This window comes from Ruditapes philippinarum, unplaced genomic scaffold (genome assembly GCF_026571515.1).
Source record: "Ruditapes philippinarum isolate M1 unplaced genomic scaffold, ASM2657151v2 ctg3002_1_1_1_1, whole genome shotgun sequence".
NCBI lineage: Eukaryota > Metazoa > Mollusca > Bivalvia > Venerida > Veneridae > Ruditapes > Ruditapes philippinarum.
Window position 1 is genome coordinate 1 of NW_026854098.1, and position 26,102 is coordinate 26,102.

Genomic DNA, 26,102 nt, shown 5'->3' on the forward strand with positions numbered 1-26,102 from the left:
GGGTGATTTGGACCCCAGGGCTATAATTTGAACAATCTTGGTAGAGGTCTACCAGACAATGCCTTATGCAAAATATCTAAGCTCTAGGCCTTTTGGTTCTTTACAAGAAGATTTTTTTAATTTATTCTTATAATTCCTTTTTGTTGCCATGGCAACCAGATTTCTGCATGGAATGAAAATTCTTTCAACAACTTTGGAAGCCCTTCACCCAAGGATCAATCCTGCAAAGTTTGATTGAAATTGGACAAGTGGTTTTTCACAAGAAGATTTTTTAAGTTCACTATATAATCTATATAACACACACACACACAAACAAACACACACACACACAGGTGAATCGCTATATGCCACCGCATCGCAGATGCTGCGGTGGCATAAAAATACAATGCTTGTAAAACATATTTGCGAGTTGAGGGTATCTTCTGCTGGGAAGCACTACTACCTGTACGCCTACTCGTAAATTAGTCATCAAAGTTTATTACAAATGCGTACATCTTATTAAATATCATAGATATTAAAAGATCATAAAGATCATATCACCGGATAGTCTCATTTCTCCGCGCATGCGCAATCTGTCGTTCAAAAAATAGCAAAAAAAAACACGAAACGAAATAGGAAGTACCTTGCATATCATGTTGTTTCGACTTTACTGTGACCACCTCTGGATGTTTCGTGTCTCCACGTCGTTTACATGTGTCGAGCTTACTTGCTGGCGGACACACTGGTCGGTTTATCATCATACCATGCTCTGCAAATACAATATATAAAATATGAATTTCTTGAAAATATCCGCGACCACATAGAGGCCTCCGAGGCCGAGTGGTTAAGATTGCTAACTTTGAACCACTAGACCCTCACCATTTGAATTCGAATCCCACCATGGGAGAAAGCAATCCAGCCAGTTTACGGAAGGTCGATGGTTCTACTCAGGTTCCCACTAGTGCCAGAAGTAATGCACGGAGGGACACCTGAGGTCTTCCTCTACCACTTAAGCTGGAAAATCGCCTCATGACTTTTACAAAGAGTCGATGTGATTTAAAACCCAACCAAAATTATGTAAAACTAGAAATGTGTCCATAGGACACGGGTGCCCCCACAAGCCACTGTTCTATCAATCTTATGACTCTAGGTCAAATATTTTTTGGACTACATATGCAATAAGTTGAAAATTAATTTTTTTTTACTAAATAAAGGGCAAGAACTTTACATATACTGAATAAATCCACAAGCAAATCCCAAGGTGCATAAGTACACATGTTGACCAACAGTCTTGTAAACTTTCAGGCCTACAAGTCAAATACTTTTTGAGCTATGCATTAACAAGTTGAAAATTCCAAATTTATACTACTGTAAGTCAAGGGCAATAACTCTAACAAAACTGAAAAAAATCCTCATGCAAAGTCCCAGGTGCATAGCTTCACAGTGATGTTGATCATTATTCCTGTAATTTAGTGATGTTGATCATTATTCCTGTAAAGTTGGTTGATTCTAACTCAAGCACTCAAGGAACACATAACACAACATTATAAAACGGTTTTTACTAAGTAAAGGGCAAATACTTTACAAATACTGGATAAATCCACAAGCGAAACCCAAAGTGCACAACTATATATGCTGAGCAACATTCCCGTAAAGTTTCATGACTCTATGTCAAATCCTTTTTGATTTACATGTGACACAAGTTGAAATTTGTAAATTTTCACTAAGTCAAGGGCAATAACTCACTCAAAAATACTAAATAAATCCACAGGTGCACAACTACACATGCTGATCAACATTTCTGTAAAGTTTCATGACTCTATGTCAAATCCTTTTCGAGTTACATGCGACACAAGTTGAAAATTGCAAAATTTTACTAAGTCAAGGGCAATAACTCTAAAATTACTAAATAAATCCAGACCAAAATACCCAGGTGCACAACTACACATGCTGATCAACATTCCCGTAAAGTTTCACTAATCTAGGTCAAATACTTTTTGAGTTACGTGCGACACAAGTTGAAAATAGCAAATGTTTATTAAGTCAAGGGCAATAACTCTAAAAATACTGAATAAAAATACTGAATAAATCCACTCAAAAAACCCAGATGCACAACTGCACATGCTGATCAACATTCCTGTTCAGTTTCATGACTCTAGGTCAAATACTTTTTGAGTTACGTGCGACACAAAAGAGAACGGACGGACGGAAGGACGGATGGACGGACAAGGGTAAATCTAAATTGCCCCCCCCCCCCAAAGTGGGGGCACAAAAATGAGTTACTAATAAAAGCCAAAGAAGTTTTAATACAATGTTTCAGATGCATTGTTACATCTGCGACCCTAATTTCATTAAGAGTAGCTATGTACAAATAATTAAATAAATCCGTTCATGTTGGCAACTGCCGTCTGCTTTTTTGCTGTAAATAAATAGGAAGAATTTATTGCCTTTATAAACATAGATGAAACCCTCTTAAATCTCCGCACAATAGGTTATTTAAACTGTCACTAATACGTTTTGGATTAACTTTTTAAAATATTATTAATAAATTTGAATTTTTTATCTTTATATGCATGTAAGATCAAAAACAATTTAACGAGATCTTCTTATGTCCATTTCAGACCTGTCATAATTAGAAAAGATGGGATGTTAAGTAACTTTAGTAGGAAAGCCATACATGCATATATTGTAGAAATATATTTAGAAATATAACATTTACAGCACCAGTTGTTATAACTACAAACAAGAGCTGTCATAGGAGAAAGTCACGCTCGACTAATTAAATACTGGACGCAGTAAGGAAGACAAAACTATGAAAAAAATCAATTATGATATAAAATATATTTCTGTGTCAGTATCAAAAAAGCATCAAATGTTCAATATTTTGCACCACACAATATGCATATGACCATGTCAATAAAGGTTAAACAGACATCCCTGAAGCAATAACGAAGAAAATATTGACGCTAGGGTTATGAACCTTGTACTATTGTTTATGTGAACTTAATTATTAAATTAAAAGGGATTATGCCAAAATGAAAACATATTTTGATCTTTACTCGTTCACTCACTATATACCCCTGGATGGGCATTATGTCACTTTAAATGGGAGTTGATATGAAACTTAGATTTAAGTTTAAAGTAAATCCTTTGAAAAATAAAGAAGTTAGAGCAAAAAATAACAATTTTTATTAAAAAATCCAAGTTCAGGGGGCGGGATAATTCTTGAAATATTCATTCTAGAGTTAAGAATCTTGTCACACATGATTATTATGATAATAAGTAACATGGGTGATGATATAAGTAATAAATATTGGAAGTTTGAGGTAGATACCAAACGAAATGAAGAAGTTATAGTAAAAAAAAATATCATTTTTACAGAAAATTTCAAGAAAAAGTTCAAGGGAGATAATGTGTGCAACAGTTAAGAATTTGTCACACTTCATGTGGTTGATGATAAGGAACATATATTTAAAGTTTGCAGTTGATCCCTTAAGAAATAAAGTATTTAGAGTAAAAAAAAAAACGCTAAGTTCAAGGGGAGATAATGTACGTTGTATAGTCGATTATTCTGCACTGTCCTCTTAGAAGTGTAAAGCAAGAAGGATGTGGGCAAATTAATTACTATAAGAAGACATTTAAAGGAAAATATGAGTATATAAATAATTATAAATCTACACTCGTGTTTTAGCAAATAAAGACCTTTTCCTTATCTGTTTTTTTTTTTTTTGTTTTTGTTTCATTTGTTTTGGGAATTTGTTTATTTCAGAAAGAAAATCAGGAAAACAGTAATCCCTCGAAATCATTAATCACAAAAAAAATAACATAAAAATTGCAGACTCGTTTTGACTTAGTCTGTACTTGAGGGATGCATCAGTCACGCCCCTAGCACCGGCTTAAAAGCATTACTCAATTATCAACTGGAATTATTGAAAGATGAAAGAAAGTTGCAATTGAGAGGGACTTACCACAGATATCTCAATATTGCTTACTCATTTGCTAAACTTCGGAATATTTTAATCATTTTCCAGTTTTATTTTACGGAATAATCTGACAGTCATTAACAGAATCACAGCAACATAACATTTTGTGTTTCTACTGAAAATAACCGGTGCTGGGGTACATCTATATCATCTTTGTTGACAAGTGGTATTCTCAAAACAGGTAATTTTGCATCTACATGTAATTAGTTAAAAAAAACGGGAACAAAGAATTATGTCCTTTAATAATAGGTCTTTTTTACAAATGATCATTATTCGAGGTTGGACTTTTGCAAAGAATACAATGCGATTCTTGTTGAACTCAAATCAGCTTGTGTTACAACGCATACAAACAATTAGAAATTCGGAGTTTTATAGCAAATGCATCCAATATAGAATGCCATTTGTGAGGCAATCAAATGTTTATTTCAAATCTTATATATTTCTAAACAGACAAATTTTGCTTTTCGTATAAGGTGCATTGTCGGATGAATAATATTGCTTTATCACATAAACCGAGGCGCAGGAGTGTAATAAAGCCATTACATAATCAAAGTGCTGAAAGCACTGATGGGGGCGCAATATGTTGCATACAAAAATTCGAGATTTGTATAGCAATCTACTTTAGGTGTTCCAATCTGATATCATTCTTCTTTCAAAGTTGAATAAGTGCCCATTTTGTACACAATATAATAGTATCGCCTCCAAACTCTTGTCAAAATTGAAAATCATGTACCAAGAACATACTAACAAACCCAGGCAAAATGCATAATTGATATCATATATATCATGAATAAACATTTTAAATTTATGACATTGGATTTTGTTGGGAAACTATAGTTGTTTAACCAATTTTCATGTAAAGTACTTCCTTATGTGAGTGTATAACACATAAATCAGTGTACTTACTATATTTATTCCAAGAAATGATTATGCAGATAGAAAATAAACAGAAAATTTAACTGTCTTTAAAATATTTCTAAAATAAAACCAGGACTGTAAGAACAAACTTGTTTTTTGTAGAAACCTTTCAAGCACAATAGATAATACATGTGAGAATGTAAATTGGAATGGATACATTTAATCAAGTTGGCATTGAAAACAAGAGCCACTATCTAGCCTGGGCCATGCTCGGCTTTTTCTTATATTGGAAGTCAAACACATCAGTAGGAGAATATTGTAATATCTATTAGAGTACTCCTAGAAAACATAATATAAATGTATAAAGTAAATTTCAAATTTGAATAGTAAAGGTCATAGTTGAATGATAATTGTTCTTTTGTCCAAGAATGAATCAAATCATAGACAAAAACAAAGTTATGACAATGTGATCGAATTTCAATTGTTTAACCTTGGAGGTAATGGTCATTTAAATGTCAAAGTTATATCAGAAAAATTCAACATGTTGGTTTTGTGTTTGTTTGTCCAAGCATGAATCAAATCTGTAAATAATAACAAAGTAATGACAATTCCAGCTAACTCCAGATATTTTATATCAAATAAAGGTCAAGGTCATATATGAACTTGAAGGGCTTTTGTCACAAAAACATGTCTCCCAAAACTGTGTATGGTTCTGATCACTCTTTTGAATTTTGGCAGTTTTACATGTGATAGATTTTTCTTTTTTTTAACTCTGGGGCCATTTTGTGCAGAGAAACAGAACATGCCATTGTCGGATACCCACGATTGATAAACATGTCACATAACATGCAATCAATGATGAATGTTAATGGTTCGGCCGTGGGTATCTGACGATGAGAACATGCCAACAATGTGCACAACTAAGGATGGCACTGTACACTCCTGTTTAGTCCTGTTTGAAATCTAACCAGCAGTTTGAACATTACTTTTGTACTTTTATATAAGTTAAAGATAGAAAACATTATCAATTTTAATCCTTTACTTATTATAGGTATTTATTGGATTCATTATTCAAAATTAAATGAAAGAGCATGGAACAAAATATTTTCAAGATCTAGAAAAATCTAAATGTTTTTAAAATCTAGTAGAATCAAAACTTTACAATAAATATACTATAAAGTACATTATAACAATACATGTATTTTGGATAATACACTCTCAGCTGAAATACTTTAAATGGGTATGGTATTATAAATGTTTGTAAATATTGTAAGTTATCTAATCAATAAGTCTATTCTTAATAAAAGAAACTTGCACCTTGATATTTTCTGTACAAACTAGAACTGCCATTGTCATGGCGTGAATACCCCCACATACCAATTTGTCAGAATCACACCAGTAGTCATTTACAGCTCAGACAACCTCCCAGCCAAATCTGAGGGAAGTAAGCCAGTGCATTGCTAAGTTATGTATTCTACATGTTTTAGTGGAAAAGATCAAAGTGAACTTTACCTTTGACCTACTGACCTCAAAACTGAAACTGCCATTGAATGACTTCAATAACACCCCCCCTCCCCCCATTTCATGCAGCCTTGCCTGGAGGTGTTTTATGATGAATATATGAGACCATTTGAGTAGACAAGCTAATTGTAATAAAAGCCCCTGTGACCTTGACCTTTGTCCCAGTGACCTCAAAATCAATAGGGGTATTCTACTAATCTTGACTAACCCCCATGCCAAATATGAAGACTACGGGTCAAAGGATTCTTAGGTAATTGGGAGGACAAGCTTTAATTAGCCAAGGCCCCTGTGACTATGACCTTAGACCTGGTGACCTGAAAATAAATAGGGGTCATCTACTAATCATGACTAACCTCCATGCCAAAAATGAAGACTGTGGGTCGAAGGATTCTTAAGTTATTGGGCAGAAAAGCTTTCTTCAGTCAAGACCCTGTGACCTTGACCTTTGACTTGGTGTTCTCAAAATTAAAAGAGGTCATCTACTAATCATGACTTACCTCCATGCCAAAATATGAAGACTGTGGGTCAAAGGAATCTTAAGTTATTGGACGGACAAGAAAAAACTGACAAAAACTCCCGACGGCCGGACAAGCTGATTCCAGTATACCCCCTTACAACTTTGTTGTGCGGGGGTATAACAGATTTCAAACATTGATAAGTTAGCTCATCTTCTCGGTGATGAACTGGCGCCTGCAATCAAACCGAGCCTGCAACATTTTCAATTTTGTCGTGTTGGGGTTTCTTTAGGGATTCTGCATTTATCTATTCTATATACAAATGTGGTTCTGTTCATACATAGGTTATCTCATGTTCTTCGTGATAAACTCTCACCTTGAAGTTGATAGAGTTCTGTTCATACATATTTCAAAAATAGATAAGTGATCTTATTTTCCTGGTGAAAAACTGTTCGCTCATTAAAAGTTCTATACATATTATGATATTTCAAATATTGGAAAGTTATCTCATGTTCTTGGTGAAAGACTGGTGACTAGTTTTTCTCCTCAATGTCATTTCTTTTTCTAATAAGATTAAGTCAAGTTACTATATTCATGAGGCTTTCGACATCACATCATCCAACATTGCAAAGGGCAAGCAGTCTCCTGGTATTCCAATTTCTTTTAAGTTTTGAAAAAACCCAAATATTTCAATTTCTCTAGTGTTTCCGACATGAAGACACATCTACAGGCATCTGTCCTTATCACTCACTCCTGCTATTACTGTTCTGTCATACAAACGCCTGTTTCCTGAAATATTTGTTAAGAAAAAAGTTAATTGCAAAATAAAAATGCCATTATTTTTGTTTTGTTTTGTTCGGGGAGGGGGGGGGGAGAGCAATTTAAAGCACAATTTCCAGCTTTACTGGTTGAGGAAGACCTTGGTGCACCTATGTGTATGATTTCAGGCACCTGGGTACCATCAATGTTCCATAAATAAGCTGGATAGCTTTCTCACATGAAATAATCCATAAACCCTTGCAGAGCTCGAACCTACAGCAGTGAAAGGCTTAATAGGTTCAAAGTCAACCAATCCACCACAGACACCCCAAGTATTTTATCTATTTGCTAAACAGCAATTTTTTCAAAATTATTTAAATTTATAAATGTGAGTGATTCTGATAACCTATAGATAGCTAAGTGAAGATAAGATAATCATATATGTCAGATATGTCGGAGTGCTTACTGTGAATATTCAATATTTTAATGTGAATTCCCCTGAGGTGAAAAGGAAAGAAAAGCTGAATTCCTAAATACATGTTACATGTCACAATTGTTCTTGCTATTATTTTTGTTCCTAATTTCTAGTATAAGATGATATTTAAATACACTGTAATTCCTTTTTATAAATTTGGATTTTATCCAGTGACAGAAGCTCACTGACTTAAAATAAACTGTCCTGTGTCAGCCTTTAAACAAGTCAAGAAACTAGAAATGTGTCCATAGGACACGGGTGCCCCCACCGCTACACTGTTCTGTCAATCTTTTTACTAAGTCAAGGGAAATAACTCTACAAATACTGGATAAATCCACAAGCCAAGCCCCAGGTGCAAATCTAAAATATGTTGAGCAACCTGCCCATAAGGTTTATTGACTATGTCAAATCCTTTTTGAGAAACTTGCGACACAATTTGAAAATTGCAAAAATTTTCTACGTGAAGGGCAATAACTCTAAAAATACTAAATAAATCCAGACGAAAATACCTGGTGCACAACTGCACATGCTGATCAATATTCCTGTAAAGTTACATGACTCTACGTCAAATACTTTTTGAGTTATGTGCGACACATGTTGAAAATTGCCAAATTTTACTAAGTCAAGGGCAATAACTCTGAAAATACTAAAAATATCCAGACGAAAATACCCAGGTGCACAACTACACATGCTGATCAACATTCCTGTAAAGTTTCATGACTCTAGGTCAAATACTTTTTGAGTTACGTGCGACACAAGTTAAAAATTGCAAAATTTTACTAAGTCAAGGGCAATAACTCTAAAATTACTAAAAATATGCACACGAAAATACCCAGGTGCACAACTACACATGCTGATCAACATTCCGGTAAAGTTTCATGACTCTAGGTCAAATACTTTTTGAGTTACATGCGACACAAGTTGAAAATTGCAAAATTTTACTAAGTCAAGGGCAATAACTCTAAAAATACTAAAAATATCCAGACCAAAATACCCAGGTGCACAACTACACATGCTGATCAACATTCCTGTAAAGTTTCATGACTCTAGGTCAAATACTTTTTGAGTTACATGCGACACAAGTTGAAAATTGCAAAATTTTACTAAGTCAAGGGCAATAACTCTGAAAATACTAAAAATATCCAGACCAAAATACCCAGGTGCACAACTACACATGCTGATCAACATTCCTGTAAAGTTTCATGACTGTAGGTCAAATACTTTTGGAGTTACATGCGACACAAGTTGAAAATTGCCAAATTTTACTAAGTCAAGGGCAATAACTCTAAAAATACTAAAAATATCCAGACGAAAATACCCAGGTGCACAACTACACATGCTGATCAACATTCCTGTAAAGTTTCATGACTCTAGGTCAAATACTTTTTGAGTTACATGCGACACAAGTTGAAAATTGCAAAATTTTACTAAGTCAAGGGCAATAACTCTGAAAATACTAAAAATATCCAGACGAAAATACCCAGGTGCACAACTACACATGCTGATCAACATTCCTGTAAAGTTTCATGACTCTAGGTCAAATACTTTTTGAGTTACGTGCGACACAAAAGTGAACGGACGGACGGACGGAAGGACGGACGGAAGGACGGACGGAAGGACGGACGGACGGAAGGACGGACGGACAAGGGTAAATCTAAATGCCCGCCACTATCGTGGGGGCACAAAAAGCTATTAGAATATAATAATTAAGAAATATCATATACAACCACTTCTAAATAATCATGTACCACTTCCTTAAATGCCATGCTACTGAAAGAAACATTTTACCATTTATTCACTGCAAGGTTTGTCAGATTGACAGTCTCACACTTTAGCCTTTATCTCTCTTGATTTCATTCTCATTGACCCTAAAGCATCCTTAAAATCGATATCCTGCCGTTCACATTCACAAATCTGACATGTAGGCCGACCATCTGAAACAGAAAGTTGGAAAGATAAAATATAATTATTATTAGATATACATATAGTATCCCAATAATTATGTTAGTTGATATCAAATCAATAATTTAAGCAGTGTTCGAAATTAGCAGTAGTCCGAGGGCCTGACTACTAAATTTCTCCTCGGGCTACCAACTTTTCACAGTAACAAGCCGACCAGGCTACTGTATTTTCAGAGGCAATATAAACAACTGTTTTGAACAAATGAATCGTGCCAGTGAAATGTCTTTTGGGCTAGTGAATATTCCACTCTGGTAGTCCGACCAGACTAGTCGATTCAAATCCTAATTTCTTACACTGTTTAAGAAACAATTTGTTCAAAATTGTCCAAGCACAAAGATTTTTATAGTATACTATAGTAGTTATAGTGTATATACAGTATGTACTAAATGTTCTTTACAATCTACTATACTGTCCTGAAATTTTAAGAAAACAACTATCTTTAAAATCCATTGTCTCAGAAGTTGCAAAACCAAGTAAATGAAATTGTTCTGGGTTTGTATTATTCTGCACAACTTCTCATCACAAAAGCTTCAAGGACATTAATGAGTGAATCAGGTCCTATACTAAAAGATTGTTGCGTACAAGTTTGAAGACAATCCATTCAAAAATAACAAAGTCATAGCCACTAATAGCAAAAAATCAAGAAAATTTAAATATTTTACCTTGAATGTTTATATGGAGGTCAAGTTTAGTCTGGTCTATTTGAAGGGTTGTTGTGGCCAAGTATGAAGACAATACACCAAGATCTGAAAAGTTATGAAAAAGGTTAAAGTTTGTTGACAGCAACGGGAAAGCCGTCATGACCCTAAAATGCAAACTGAAAGTTCTAGCCTATACACACTGTTGAGGATAGCCGTTCAGCATTTTTCAATAATAAATAAAATCAATGCAATGATAAAATCAGTAACTTGCAAGTCTTCTAACATTTTTACAAAGAATGAACATATATATTTTTTCCTAATAATTCTATGATGACGTTCAGCCTTTTATATTATAACAAGATATCGGAAAGATATATCAGAAATGAATTGGCCCGTGGACTTTAATGTCAATCATAGAGCTCTTATGCAAAATGTAATGGTAAGCAAACATCCAGCATGAAATTTTCAAGTAGCTAAAAGTGAAATAAAATTATTAAAAATACTTTGTCATAATTCAACTACTGTTGGAAATTGACCCACATGTTTGATTACAAATGTATTACATCTATATTGTCCATAGAAATAATAAATTAATTTTCAGTCTCTTTCTCTTTGCGCTTTCACACAGATTTAAATTATTCAACTCCATGATTTTCAGAAGAAAAAACAAATCTTCTGATCATCAAACACTAAAAATTACTATACCAACTGTAAATTGCAGTCTGTGCGAAAGACTGTCGGTCCTCGGACCTCGCCAACTAAAAATCAGTAGGGCCGAGATAAATTTCGATACAGTCAGTTGTCATGTCCAAATAAAATTTCAGCCAGTTTGAAACAATTTTTGGCCTTCTAAAATATGCAAAGCTTCCAAGATCGATCTCTTTTTTTAATTTTTGCTTGTATTCACAGACCAAGATAACCAAAATCACCGCAGGATACGACCAGTTTTTGCTAAGTAATGTAAGCCACCATCTTGTCTTTGATAATTTCCTTACCAAAACATATTTTTTCTCCAATCTTCAAAATTAAACCTTTGAAAGATGTATTGTTTTCTTGTGAATTATGCTAATGTTTTATTAATTATGTTTCTGTATATTTTTTTCATAGTATCTTATAGTTGAGTCTGACAATTCATATATGCTAAATATTTTTCTTTATAATTATGGCAATATCCCTCCCCCATCCCTACAAAAAAAACCTTTCAGAGTCCGGGCCGGTAAAAAATCATCAGGCCGGAAATAAATCTAAGGATTCAAGTCCTTGCGGCAGGAATTTTTTTTTTGACTTTCGCATTGACTGAAATTGTATATGATATTCAATAAAATCTTCTTTTAGAAAAACAAGTTTGCATATTATTGTTTTAGGCAACTCATTTTTAAAATGCTGTACAGCTAGCCTCAACAGTGAGTATATGCTAGTCGTATGCGACTCGCATACAGCCAGCACTTTTGTCAAACAATACTGGTTGATACTGCTAGCCACTGCCATGATTAATTATTCCTTCCTCTACCAATTCATAAACTTCCATCAACAAAATTTTTGAATACTATTAGTATAATAATCATATAGATGTTAAAAAATAAAAGTAATGATGACTTAATATGATGTATATAAAATTCCACTGCTAAAGACAAGTTGTTTTTATTGATGTATGATGACTTTTAAATTTTTGTTTAAAGTAAAAATTGATAGTCATCAAATTGTTCTAAATATTACCATACTGTTATACAGAGTTCCAGATAATTTTTTGACACTGGGGGTAATTACTTACCCCCACATTCCAGAATGTGGGGGTAAATTTAAATAGATCAAAAATCTATCGAGTAAAATTTTGTGTGAAAAAAATGTCAATTTGATTAGCCCTTGAAGCAACCATGCACTACATGTGTATTAATAAATCCTTGCAATTATCAAGAAAATAGAACAATTGTTTTATCAAGCACCTAAGCAATAAAGACGTAATTTGACTGGTTTACAGAGAAAAATAGTTGAAAGTATCTTGACGGGTATTAATTGGAAATAGATACACAGTCAACTGTTAATGGAAGCGGTCAATCAGCTGTTTCGAAAATGAAAGTACACACCAAAAACGCTTCAAATTTACATTCTTTGCGTAATAAATTTACAGAGTGCGTAAATGAACGCAACAAATTGGTAACGTTGTACGTTTTTAGTTGATTTTAAAGCGTAAAATATGCCGATACTCACATTATCTGGAATCTGTTATATTTAATAATATAATCAGTAATCTTATTATTATTGACCTGTGGTTTTGAATTTTAATACAACTACTTTTTTCATATAAATGTCTATAAATTTACAAATAAAAAATCTATAAAATTATGGACTGACCATAAATATGAAATCCTACATCTGATGAAGGCAAAATTGTGGAAATCAGATCTACATGTATGATATAAGTATATCTGAACTTAAGTCATATTGTATTTAACAATTATAATTATTACCAGTCCTTTAAAATTTTGGGACCTCTAGGATAGGATTTTATTCATTACAGGGCTGGGGCAGTACCTCCAGTCGCTTGCAAAAATCATGATCACATAATTGAAAATTATCATTTTTCACCAATTATAACATTTTACCTGTATACCATGACAAGTTTTGGGCCTATTTTGTTTAGCTTAGATAGCTAATACAGTAAATTGAGTTATAGAGATGTGTTCAAAAAGTAGTCAAAAATGTAATAGATCTAATAATTTAAGAAAATATCTTTCCATGTTTCTGAATAAGTCCAGATATTAATTATGTGGTTTCAACAATAAAGAGTGATAAAACAAACCAATATGTTAATAAATTGAAAAGTGGACCGAGTAGAAAAAAGGCCGAGCTGACTCGGGGCCGAGTACGTTTTAGGGCCGAGTTTGTAATGCACTTAAATTTGCAGTCTATCAAGCGAAATATATCAATAGCTTTACCAGATTGTGAAGAAAACTTGATTATACATACGGAATAGATTGCAACCAAAATATCAACGTAATAGCTGGGACTTCGTAATTGATAGCAAATCTTCTCAGCCTTTTCTCGGAATAACTGACCAAGATGGCGATTTCGGGAAAATGACGTCAGAGGGAATATAGTTCGTATTCATACGCATACAAATTTTTAGACTACTCTGTCATTCACACTTTTTAACCATTTTAAGCTTGAAAGTTATCTAATATGAAAATCGTATTCCATTTTTCCTGAATTATTGTGTTCTATGATAGTTAGTTAATTTATGACTTGATAAAATTGGCACCAAATGTATGCAAGTACTTTGGCTCTCGTGCATCGGGAACCAGAAGGTAGAACAAATTAACTGGTTCTCATTAAATTTTTATCGACTGCTAGCGTAGTAATATTCAAATCGCGTAAAGCAATGGTATATGTAATTTTGTGATAAAAGGATTTAAAATTTAGTAATAAAATGACCAGTCAATTTCAAAATAGATACGGTATAATGATGATCTGAATATTATGGCAAAATATTGGAACTATTTTTGCTCAGCGCAGCTAGATAGCCTAAACGCGTTCAAAGGGTAGTAAGCTGAATTTATCGTAATTACATTGGGGGCTTGCGCCCCCAATAAGAAATAATATATCCCAAACAGTGATTTTATCGCTCAATAACATCAGATGCGAGGAATTATATCACGGGAGCATAGCCCGAGTGATATAATGATGCGCATCCGAATGACAAACAGTGATGTTATCAAGCGATAAAATCACTGCTTTGGATATATTATTTCGATTCTAACACGACATTAACAAATAAATGTTGCGGTAGGCTACATGATAGTTAAGCAAAATTCCGTCTGATTTGTTTCCGAACTTATCTTCAGCGCGTCGGAATTTTAGTGGTTACGTCACGTGTATAATGATTACGTCACATGTCTAAATATAGAACGTCAAACTGTGCATCTGTTGCATAATAACACACACTTTCTGTCCTTCTATGTTCAATAGGGAAAAATGCGGGTTGTGTTAGAATAGACGATATTACACTATAGTCTGTCCCATCAAATTTGAACATTCCATTTTTTATTTAATATAATAGTAAAATCATTTAAATTAATGTCATGTTAACCCTGACGTCAATATCTCTAGGCATGTTTTTCATTTTTTTCATAAAGTCATTAATATGGTCGAAATGTTAAAATTATATTTTTCCCCGTTGACTTACGTTGTAGCCTGACGTGACGTCCATTTCAAAAATATAGTGTAATAACACTTTGACGTCACGTCATTTGCGCTATAAACATAGCGTTAAAGCGCGCTAATGTTAGCGTTACACTATAGGCGCGTCAAAGAAAAATGACTCTTGATAACAGTTTACCGTTCTTATTTTATATATGTGATAAATAGAATATTATATCCGTGTAGATTCAATACTCAATTTATTGAACTCGTTGAATAAAACAAAATTATGCTCGCCAGAGGCTCGCATAATATGATTTTATTCAACTCGTTCAATAAATTTAGTATTAAACCTACACTCATTCAATATCCTCTATTTAAAAGAGATCTACGGTATTTTAAAATAATACTATAATAATGTCGAATAAGCAAACTTGAAAGCTAAATCGAATGTGCTTCCGAAGCTGTTAGCAGAACCAATGTTTAGTGTTTAAACATATTTTTTGGCCAATAGGATTACAGCTTTCATATGAATCGTACAAATGATTTCAAACACTAAATTGGTTAGTACGCATTTACCAAATTATATTGATCGAACGGCTGCTGACAAAATCAGTTTGCTATTAACTGACAAAAACGAGCTGATATAATCTGAGAATGTCGAGTGAAAGAAATCAAGGTGACATGAACTGACAATTTCGATCTGAAATATTCTGACAAGTCGAGCTGCCAAAAACTGACAAAGTCGAGTTGCCACAAACTGAAATGTCGTACTATCACAAACTGACAAAGTCGTGCTGCCATTAGCTGACAATGTCGAGTTGGCACAAACTGACAAAGTCGTGCAGTCACAAACTGACAAACTCGTGCTGCCATTAGCTGACAAATTCGAGTTGACTTAATCTGACAAAGTCAAGTAGCCACACAGTGAGGAAGTCAAGTTGACTTAAACTGGCAATTTCGATCTGAAATAATTTGACAAAATCGAGTGGCTACATACTGACAAATCGTGTTGCCAGTCCAACTGACAGAAACTTAAATGTCGGGCTGACATTATCTGGCAATGTCGGGTTGACATAAACTGACAGAGTCGAGCTGACATTAAACTGACAAAGTTGAACTGACATAAATTTTAATGATCCCCTGCTTACTGTTTCATCTTATTGAAAACAATTTTGTACAGCTAAAATCGTAACTTTTTAGCAATGCCAAAGCAAATTATAGAGAACATAAAGTCAATTTATTGTTTAATATTTTATTTCATACAATACATTATGCGTCTAACATAGAGCGTTATGAACGTATATATTAATAATATAGCATGCATTCCATTTCATGAGAGCATACATATTTGTTTTATTTTAGTGTAACATGATTGTATTCGTATATTATGTAAACACTTCAGATGATTAAGATCTCAAGAATAAACAATGAGAAGTGTTAGCCGAATATCATAACATCCGATTTGCAGACAGTGATAATAATAATAATAATAAACTCTAAAAAACGTGATTGTATTTTTCATTAAAATTTAAAGTATGATAATAATAAAAATTAAGCCAAGCAAGTTATGATGTTAACGTTTATGTTTTAATCCAATCACAACTTCTTTGTCCTTTCCGTCAAACTTCGGATAAGAACGGCTGCGTTAGTAATTGTAAACGGCATTTGGTCGAAATAGTCTTATCTGAATTTGTTGAATTTTAGCACAAGTCAATACGCAATGATGTAAATCTGTACAGAATTAGATATAAACATAAACGTCATCACAATAGCTCCTAGTATCTCGAATTTCGTTTATCTCGAAGTAAAATACCCGGCCCTTGAAATTTGAGATACCGAGAGTCAATTGTGCATAGTAAATACTTTAATCGATGAGCTTGAAGTTTTTGTCAAAGACATGTTTCTTCACGAAGCCTGAATTAGAAATATCTAGGCAAAATTTTGATGAACGGGTCTAATCAAGCGGAACAAATCAAATACAACAATATACAACAATTGTAACTCCGACGCCATTTACGTCATATTTCGGTAAAACACTAACTAGATAAATAAGTAAATTAAGATATGTATGTGAATGATTATGATATAAACTGTCAGTGATAATCGCTCGATTCCATGGCACAGTATCAACCTCTCAAAATACTCAATCTGTCCATCTGCTAATTTGATCAAATTGCAATACATCTATTAAAGGCACAATGTGCCTGGCAAACAAATATTTTTTTTTAATTCTTTAGAAAGGGCATCGATTTTATAATGTTTCAATAATCTGTTTTAACGAATGTTAGATGCTTGTTATCTGAGGAAAGAAACGATAAATGCTGTTCGCTTACAAACCATATAGCAAGTAGAGAAACTGATAGCGAACAGCATGGATCCTGATCAGGATCAGGCTGCGCGGATGCGCAGGCTGATCTGGATCCATTCTGGTCGCAAACCCATAATGTTGGTTTTGTCGTGACACGGCTCAATTTTGTCACAAAAGTCGCAAAATGTAGACAAGTAGTATTCTGATTTCCATACAAAATACTTATTCAGTATAACAGTACTAATAATAATTGCTACAACGGAACAGATTTAAAAGATGGCTCAGGTGATTGGCCAATGAGTAACTTTTTGGACACCAAATTTAAATATTTTTACTGGAAATAGAAATAAAAGTTTAAAAAAGGCATTTAATGAATAATCATTCGTTAATTAAGAGTAATCTCTCTTTAATGAAGAAATAAAAAAGTAATATTACAGACAGCTTTGAGAAATATCAACCATTTGAGCGAAATATGAACTGTACTAAACTCTAGATAAAATAAGTATCAAAATACAAAATCGCTTATGAAGAAATAACAAAATATAAAGCAATGCATCAAATATTTTGTTGATGTTACATTAATTGAGCTAGAACACAGAAAGAAATAGTAATTAATGACGTCATCGTCGTCGCTGCTGTGCCATTGGGATCACCGTCCACCTTGTGACGCTTACATGGTGAAATCTTGCTCACTTCTGGACAAACTTTGCGCTTGAGAGGGAACCCATTTTCTGCAAAATATAAATTTAATATCACGCCTTATTCACAGAAAAAGTTCTGTTCTTATATTCATGCATGCATCTTTAGAAATGTCTAAAAACACTACATATATTGTATATCTAAAATCTTTTGGATTTAACTCAATACAGGATTGGAGTAGTACCTGTAGCATCGTCGGATACCCACGGCCGAACCATTAACATTGATTGCATGTTATGTGACATGTTTATCAATCGTGGGTATCCGACGATGTACCTGTAGACGCTTGCAGAAATCATGATCACAAAATTGACAAATATCGTTTTTTTTTTCGCCGATTTTTACATTTTTCATTCATTATCTGACATAAATCGGTGTGAAATGTTGAATAAGACGTGTTAAAATTCATTCCGTTGGGTGAAAAATCAAGATTTTAGCATTTTATAGTTCAAGCGCCTTGTCCGGTATATACCGGAATATGGTTTTTAGTGTGGTGCTCCAATCCTTTTTTTTAGTCACACTCAAATCTTTTTGCGATTTTTGTCAAATGACGTAACGAGCTCTTAAGGTTTCCGGTGCGATTAGGAACCCTAATGATGAATCATTAAATATCGGCTTATTTTGGGAAATTTCGGTAAAGCCGAAGCCGTTCTCGCCTTTTTTCGACAACTGCTAAGTACGTGTTTTCAACTGTGACGTCATTAGTTGAAGAAATACCAAAATGGCGGCTCACATGATACATGCACATTAGGGACCGTATTCTATAATATAATGTACTGAGCACTCTGCTAAGCTCCTGCTTTGTATTTTGTATTATTTATTACATATTTACTGAATATTTCTTCAATTAGCAACATACTAGTAATCAAACTGACGGAATACAGGGGCGTAGCTAGGGCTTGAAAAATTATACGCAAAGCGAGGCACGAAGTGCCGAGAGGGGGAGCGTGCGGAAGGGGGTGTCCCCCTCCCGCTGGTGGGGGTACGGGGGGTCTCCCCCGGAAAATTTTGAAAAATTAGATGTTAAATCGTGGACTCTGGCATGTCTTGAAGCAACTTTTGCACGTAAAGCATGGCGCATTCTCAAGTCATTTTCCCCATAAATTGATAAACATATAGCTGCTCGTTTTACTTTTTAACTTATTTCATTATAACTTCGAACAGATTTGTGAAGATAAAAGGAAGTGTACGCCTTGTAGTTTTTTTTATTTTACACGTGCATATAAACAAATTTTTTTCCATGTGAAGTTTGATTAAGGATGCAGATCATGAAATTGGTTTATGTATGAATGCCCGTTCAATTGTAAAACGCATTTAACCAGATAACAAGTTTTTTATAGCATTTCTCATCAAATAAGTTTGGTAAGAACGGCTTTTCTCTTAAGCCTTCAGTCTTATTTATCGAAGTGTATGTATTATTTCCAAATGTACGAGCAAAATTATACTTTGAGAACACTTCTATTCCATCGTAAGAAAGTAGGGAAATTACCAGATACAACGAGATATTAAATGGTCTAAAGATCACCCCATAGGTCTCCTCAGGCGGTGATGAGAAAGTAACGGACTTACTCATAGATATATCTTGTTGCCCACAAAAAATGTGGCCTCAATGATGGCTGCTAACGCCTCTCTTTTGTACTTTCTGCCGATAGGCCGTTGATCCGAACTCGACCACATTCTGCTCTTCCTTCCTGCAGATGCGTACATAGTGGTCGGCTCTTGTGATGGAATTCATGTGTTCTTTTGAGTGTGTGTGCCCATCAACGACTTTTCTAGCGTTGCTCCAGTCAATCAACGAACAAGCAACAAGCATATTTTCAGACGCATTAAAGGCAAAACATGGAGGACAAAATACCCCCATTAAATAAAGGGATGTACTTTAAGTAGATGGGTGCTTCTCTTGCTCAAACACACAGTCCGGCACTCGCCTACTTGTTGCCCTTTTTCGAGTTCTCTGAGAGGTGCAACCCAACCTGTATGTGGCTCGAACCGTTTGGTGAGGACAACATTTTTTTAGAATATGGCACTCTTAGTCAGCTTCTGAAATCAATACTTCCGATATCCAGGAATCGTGCTCCCAGGGAGCTTCTAGCGGTTCTCGAGGGGAGAAGAAGCAGGGGGAGACAAAGAGGAGGAGGTGGACGGAGAAGAAGAAGGGAGAGAAGGAGACGCGACATTGGCGTCTGATTTGCTGATCACAGGAGGGTCACATGCCAGGTCTTGTGAATTCTGTTTTGTTTCTGCCTGGTCAGATTCATTATCGACTTGAATGGGGTCCTGTTTTAGGACCATAAACAGGGTCGCTTGTCCTGGAATTTGGCGGATGTTTCTTTTCATTTTGACAACTAACAACACACCAAAAATTAAATTTTGCCCCGAGTTGATGATTTTTAAAATCTTGATCTAGAAGATTTAAAGTCGTTTTCAAATAGGGCTATTCCAAAGAAAACGATTTAGAAAGGATTTGTCTGAATCTTTAAGAAAAGTCTTAATAATATTTATTTTCTGAGAATTTAACCAACGATAAGTTATTATGAGCCTTAGTTTGTAGATAAATTAATGCTGAGCTTTTCATTTATCTCTGTGCAACAAGTTTGTAAATGCTTCGAGTTAACCAGAAACTTAACTTAAATTCCTATTGCACATATATTACGATAATTAATAGAAACGTCATACGATAGAGTGACGCAATCATAGTTTACACTAGTAAACAGTATGACGCAGCGAAATATTTTGTAAACAGAAATGGAGATCTAAATTTATAGCGATAAAGTCATTAAAACTTAGATTTTCTCAACTTTATTTTTTTACCTTCCGAATTTTTTTATACGCAATTGCGTATTGTGCGTAATGGGCGCTACGCCCTTGGAATATACATTAAGCTTGACGCGTGAATTTGACGCCACGATGATAACCACACGAAACTTTTCGGTCATAGTTCGGTTGATTACGTGTAACGGCAGGAGTCCAACGCTGCCCTCTTACTATTTGCATTTATTTTCAAAGTTTGTGTGATGAACGAGGAGGAACAGTAAAGGAATGCGTCACGATGTCGTACAAATCACCGAATGTGTTACGAGGTTGGGTATTTATGGAATGTGTCACGAGTAAATGCAGTGAAATATTGTCTCAAGAGTTTGTGAAATAATGGACAACGACACCAGGTCGTGCAGTCAGGGTTGTAAAATAATGAATGTGTGTCACGAGTATGTGCTATAAAAGATTGTGTCACATGTTTGTGCAATAACGAAATATGACACGAGCTTGCAGAATCACGAATGTGTCACGTGGTGGTGCAAATAAGGAATGGGTAAAAAGGGTTGATCGAAGTACAAGTTCTTGTGACACCAGCAAAATTATCTTCCCTGCAATAGAACATAAATCTCAAACAGAAAAAATATCAGCTTTTGGAATTTGTATTACAGATTAAGTGCGGGTTAAGTTTCTAGGAATATTAATGATCATAAGGCACAATAAACCTCAGAAATGTACAAATAAATGTTGTTTTTTCTTTTGAAGAAAAGATAAATCTATGTTTTAAAGCTGTAGTGATGAATTTAGAACATGATTGTTAGATACATGTCATGTAGTAGAAGCAGAGATTTTGTTTAAAATTACATGTTGTGAAGCGTAAACAGAGTGACATTGTGTCTTCTATATCAAATACTTTATAACAAACAATCGCGCATAGCCTACGATTAGTAAGACCCCCCTCCGCAAAAAAGGCGGGCGGGGGGGGGGGGGGAGGGGGCTTTAGAGAAATAAAAATACCCGGTAAAAGTGTTAGAGATATAAAAGTAATAACATTTTTGAGGCTTTAAGAGCCTTAAAGCTTATATTTGGTTAAAGAAAGAACATGATAAAATTCATTCTAGCGGATCTGAATCAACCAAATGACCAAATAAGAATTCAGTTAACACCAATAACTTGAAACCATGTCGTTTCCTGTTCCAATATATACATGTTTGTTATTCTGAATTTGTTAATTAAGCTGAAATATATATATATATACATATAAAATACAGTTAAACTTCGACCTCTCGAACTCGGATAGCCGCCCAGTCCAGGCAAAATTCCTTGCAAAGTTTGCAAAAAAATGGGAGGACTGTAATGAATAGCCGTTGATTTTTGCGTGTGAGTGCGGGATTGTTTTGCACTGCATTTCAATCATACATATGCTTCAGTACTCCGAAGATTTCACGCGTATATTAATTAATAGTACACACTATGTCAGAAGAATTTGTTTCTCTACAACAAAATATAATACACATCTACAAAATATTTGTTTTATGATGATATTAACAGAACAAACTTCGTCGTATCTTTCTGATTTAACATTTCCCGACTGTGTGGCGAAAACGCAAAAATACGTCATGCAACTTTAGTCACCGTACATGCATCAGTACGAACAAAAATGTTTAGTCTTTGCGGGAAAAACAAAGGAGAAAGAAAATTTCTTTAGAATTTATGTTTCTATGAATGTTATTGGCCCTATATTTAATTAAAGAAATAAGAAAATAACTCACGCATGCTAGAATGCCAATTAATCTGCTGTTTTTGTATTTACATAAAATCTAGTCTAAATAAATTACCATGCATAAAATAATAAAGAGAATTTACCTTGAACTAAACACTGTAGCGAAATTATAAATGTTTAATACGAATAAACAGCGAGAGCGGCAGACGAATTTTTTTTTGTATTCGTGCGCAAACGAATCAGCCGTATATATATAACTTGCAATAAAAGATAATTTAAGTGTTGCAGCTTTTATAATATGTACAGTTTTCATAAAACTAAAAGTGAGATTAATGAATATTTGAATAAAATCTGACATCCTTATATTTATCTCAATGCAAACGACGCGAGTGTATTTCATTTAATTCACATCATGTATAATATTATGTGTGCAGAATTTTCGTATTATCGTAAAACGGTACTGCACGGGTGTGGTGTGCATATATTTTTGATATTATGGCGGTATATAAACTTGTCAACAAAGAAAAGAATATTTTTACTGCAAATCTTTCATATTTTTGGAGTATGTCTACTATGTCATAAAAAGAATACCATTATTTCTAAATATACTGAACTCGTTGGATAACAAAATATTGTTCAACTCGTAAAGAACCTGCGTAGAATACATAATACATAATTTAATAATGAATATAACATGAAAAAATGACTAATGCGTATACATAAATTCCATAAAGCAAGCATATAAACATATGTAAGAACATTAATTCTTGCAATACAACTGGTGAATCAACATGAAGAAATAATCGAAATTACAAAGTAATCATCATTGATTAACAATGTTTAATTTGCCAGGGCAAAATTAATAACTTATTTTCTTAATTCAAATGTTTTGTTTTATATTAAAGAAGCACCGATACACAAATGTCAAACTAAAATTGTCCTTTTCAAGATTTTTTTGTTCCGTCAGATTTAAGAAATAAATTATCTCCAGCAATGTGAATATCTCTATCTCACAAACAAACAAAATTATTTGATTGACTTTTTTCCAGGTTAAGAATATTGCTCGAAGAATTCAGTAGGGTTTGTGGTAAGGAGTAAATGATTTTCTCCGTCATTCCATATGACAAAAAAAAAAGAAACATCAAAAATAAGTAATTGATCGGTCAAGCATTTTCTTCAAGTGTCAATGTGACCTTTTCCTTGACCTCAACTTTTCACGGGCATTGTCCCTCCTAGGTTTCACAAACAAAGTCTGATTCCTTCTCAAGTTGTTAAGCGGACAAAGATTTTACACCAAGTGTCACCATGAACTTGACCATTGACATACTTACTTCAATTTAGATTTATATGGATCATTTCTTGGTCATGGGCAATGTGTCTATACAAAGTTCCATAGACCCATGATTATTCATTCTCTAGTCTTCCAGTATAAAAGGCTTTTTACTGGATGTTGCCGTGTCCTTTACGATTGGACTACTGACCTCAAATAGGTATGGGATCATTTACTGTAACTGGTCATAGGCGATGTCTCAATCAATTTTCATAAACCTATTAAAGTTATTTACTGGGGAAATGCCACCAAGAGTCACTGAGACCTTGACCTTTGGCCTAGTGACCTTAAATTCGATACAGGTCACTTACTGGACATTGGGCGATGTCTTTTCCAAGTTTCGTAATTCTATTCAAGTAATTTGCTGGAAAAGGATTATGCCATTAAGTGTCATTGAGACCTTGACCTTTGGCCTAGTGACCTTAAAATCGATACAAGTCATCTACTGGACATCCAATTTTCACAAACTGCTGCGAAAGACTCTAAGGTCAAAATGAAAGAAACATTTTGAATTATCTACATGTAATATGGTATTTAATGCCACTCACCTTGCGGATATTCCATAAACAGGTCGCAGACGTTCAAGTAGTCCATCAATTTACTTTTAGGGGCAGCAGTCTGACCGGGACTTTGCTCATAAAAATCATCACCTTCTTGTTTACCCTTTAGAAACAGCACGTAATGCTTGCCAACCTCGACATCCATCGATGTGCAGTGACCGGGTATAAAACCTGAAATAGACATAAATGATTGGATAATCAGGAATCGCTACACGCACTTGACCGTTATATATATCTGTTGAAAGACATATCAGTTACAACCAATTTCACCGCAAGTGACCACTACTAAATCGTACAGGCTCAACGTCTCAATGTCCTCTTCTTAGGAAGACAAAAACATCAGATGAGACTTCTCGATTATTAAATATATCTACATATACACACATACCTTAATATTTTTTTCACAATATTTATTAAACACAGGAATTCTTTTTTTTTTTTGACTCATTTGTCAGGTTATAAATATTTATTTTAGTATTAAAACAAGTGCTGTCAGAGAATATTCTACCACATTTTTATAATTATTGCCAAAACCACAGACGCTTGGGGTCAGATCCTCCCCCCCCCCCCAACGGGATACACCCCTGTAAACACTCTAACTATTTAAACACGAATGGGACATCTATTACAACAATTAAACTGGTTTCCAAACAATTTTTAAATATATGAAAAAATACCGTATACCATCAAGTCTCAAAGTACTTTATTCAGACTTGATGGTATACTACGGAGCCCCTAAGGTGACATTCTCGACACTTTTCCCACAGCATTTAATTCGTTTTTACGAAATGTTAATACGTTTATACGAAATATTAATTCGTAATTACTAAATATTAAACCGTATTTACGAAATATTTATTCGTTTTTACGAAATATTGTTTCGTAATTACGAAATATCAGTTCGTAATTACGAAATATTAATTCGTAAAAGCGAAATATTATTTCTTAATTACGAAATAATAATCGTTTTTACGAAATATTAATTCGTTTTTACGAGATATTAAGTCGTATTTACGAAATATTAATTCGTTTTTACGAAATATTATTTCGTAATTACGAAATATTAATTCGTAAAAACGAAATGTTATTTCGTAATTACGAAATGATAATTTGTTTTTACGAAATATTTATTCGTTTTTACGAAATAATAATTCGTTTTTACGAAATGTTAACACGTAATTACGAAATATTAATTCCTTTTTACGAAATCTTATTTAAGGTCATTGTGAGCTTGACAAAGAACCTACTTAAATTATCTCACAAATGGGCCTTTTACAAGCCTTGATCAACCTTGCGATTATAAGCCGAATGGTTCTCAAGTTATAATATTTAAGTGAACAGGATTTTTTGAGTGAGAAGTCATTCTCTATCCAAAATGGTCTCTTTTTCCTCATTGTCAAATACATGTTCCTATCAGCAATGTTTATTGTTTGAGGCAATTACTCTTTTATGACATGTTTCTTTAAAACAGAAACATGCTATATCATTCCTTTCTTTTATCATATACTCGTACATTAGTAAAACTAAAAGGGCGAGTGTGTGTGTGTGTGTGTTGGGGGGGGGGGGGGGGGGGGGGGGGCTCCAGTCTTTCATTAATCTTAAAACAATTTAAAAAAGAATATTTCCTTACAATTTATGTATGGGTACCGTGCGATCATAAAAACATAATATTTTATTTCAAAACTCAATAATTTCGACAAAACGAAACAGAAAAAATGTATAAAAAGCGAATTAATATTTCGTAATTACGAATTATTATTTCGTATTTACAAATCATTATTTCGTAAAAACGAATTAAGTTCCGGGGAAAAAAGTGTGGAAATGTCACATAAGTACGGAATTCCATAAACGACAGCCTACTGCTCACTGCCTACTGCTAACTGGACAGCCTGCTGCTCACTGCCTACTGCTTACTGCTTATTGACAGTCTAAGTCTATGTATGGATCAAATAGAA

At 34.0% G+C, this 26,102-nt stretch overlaps 1 protein-coding gene and 1 long non-coding RNA gene across 3 annotated transcripts; both read right to left on the reverse strand.

The window, feature by feature from the left end:
• Positions 1–521: 521 nt before the first annotated feature.
• LOC132738929 (uncharacterized) lies at positions 522–24,345 on the reverse strand. 2 transcript variants are annotated; one of them, XM_060726549.1, is made up of 2 exons: positions 24,136–24,345; positions 522–748 (listed from the first exon to the last, which is right to left on the reverse strand). In XM_060726549.1, the coding sequence occupies exons 1-2, from the start codon at positions 24,329–24,331 to the stop codon at positions 537–539; spliced, it is 408 nt and encodes a 135-aa protein (XP_060582532.1). In that variant the 5' UTR covers positions 24,332–24,345; the 3' UTR covers positions 522–536. The 2 variants fall into 2 exon arrangements, with proteins under 2 accessions (XP_060582532.1, XP_060582533.1); XM_060726550.1 differs by lacking the exon at positions 522–748 and adding an exon at positions 16,010–17,812 and having other exon boundaries at positions 24,136–24,342.
• LOC132738928 (uncharacterized) lies at positions 8,255–13,767 on the reverse strand. Its single transcript, XR_009626935.1, has 3 exons — positions 13,601–13,767; positions 10,655–10,738; positions 8,255–9,964 (listed from the first exon to the last, which is right to left on the reverse strand). It is a non-coding gene; the product is annotated as an uncharacterized LOC132738928 (long non-coding RNA).
• Positions 24,346–26,102: the final 1,757 nt, after the last annotated feature.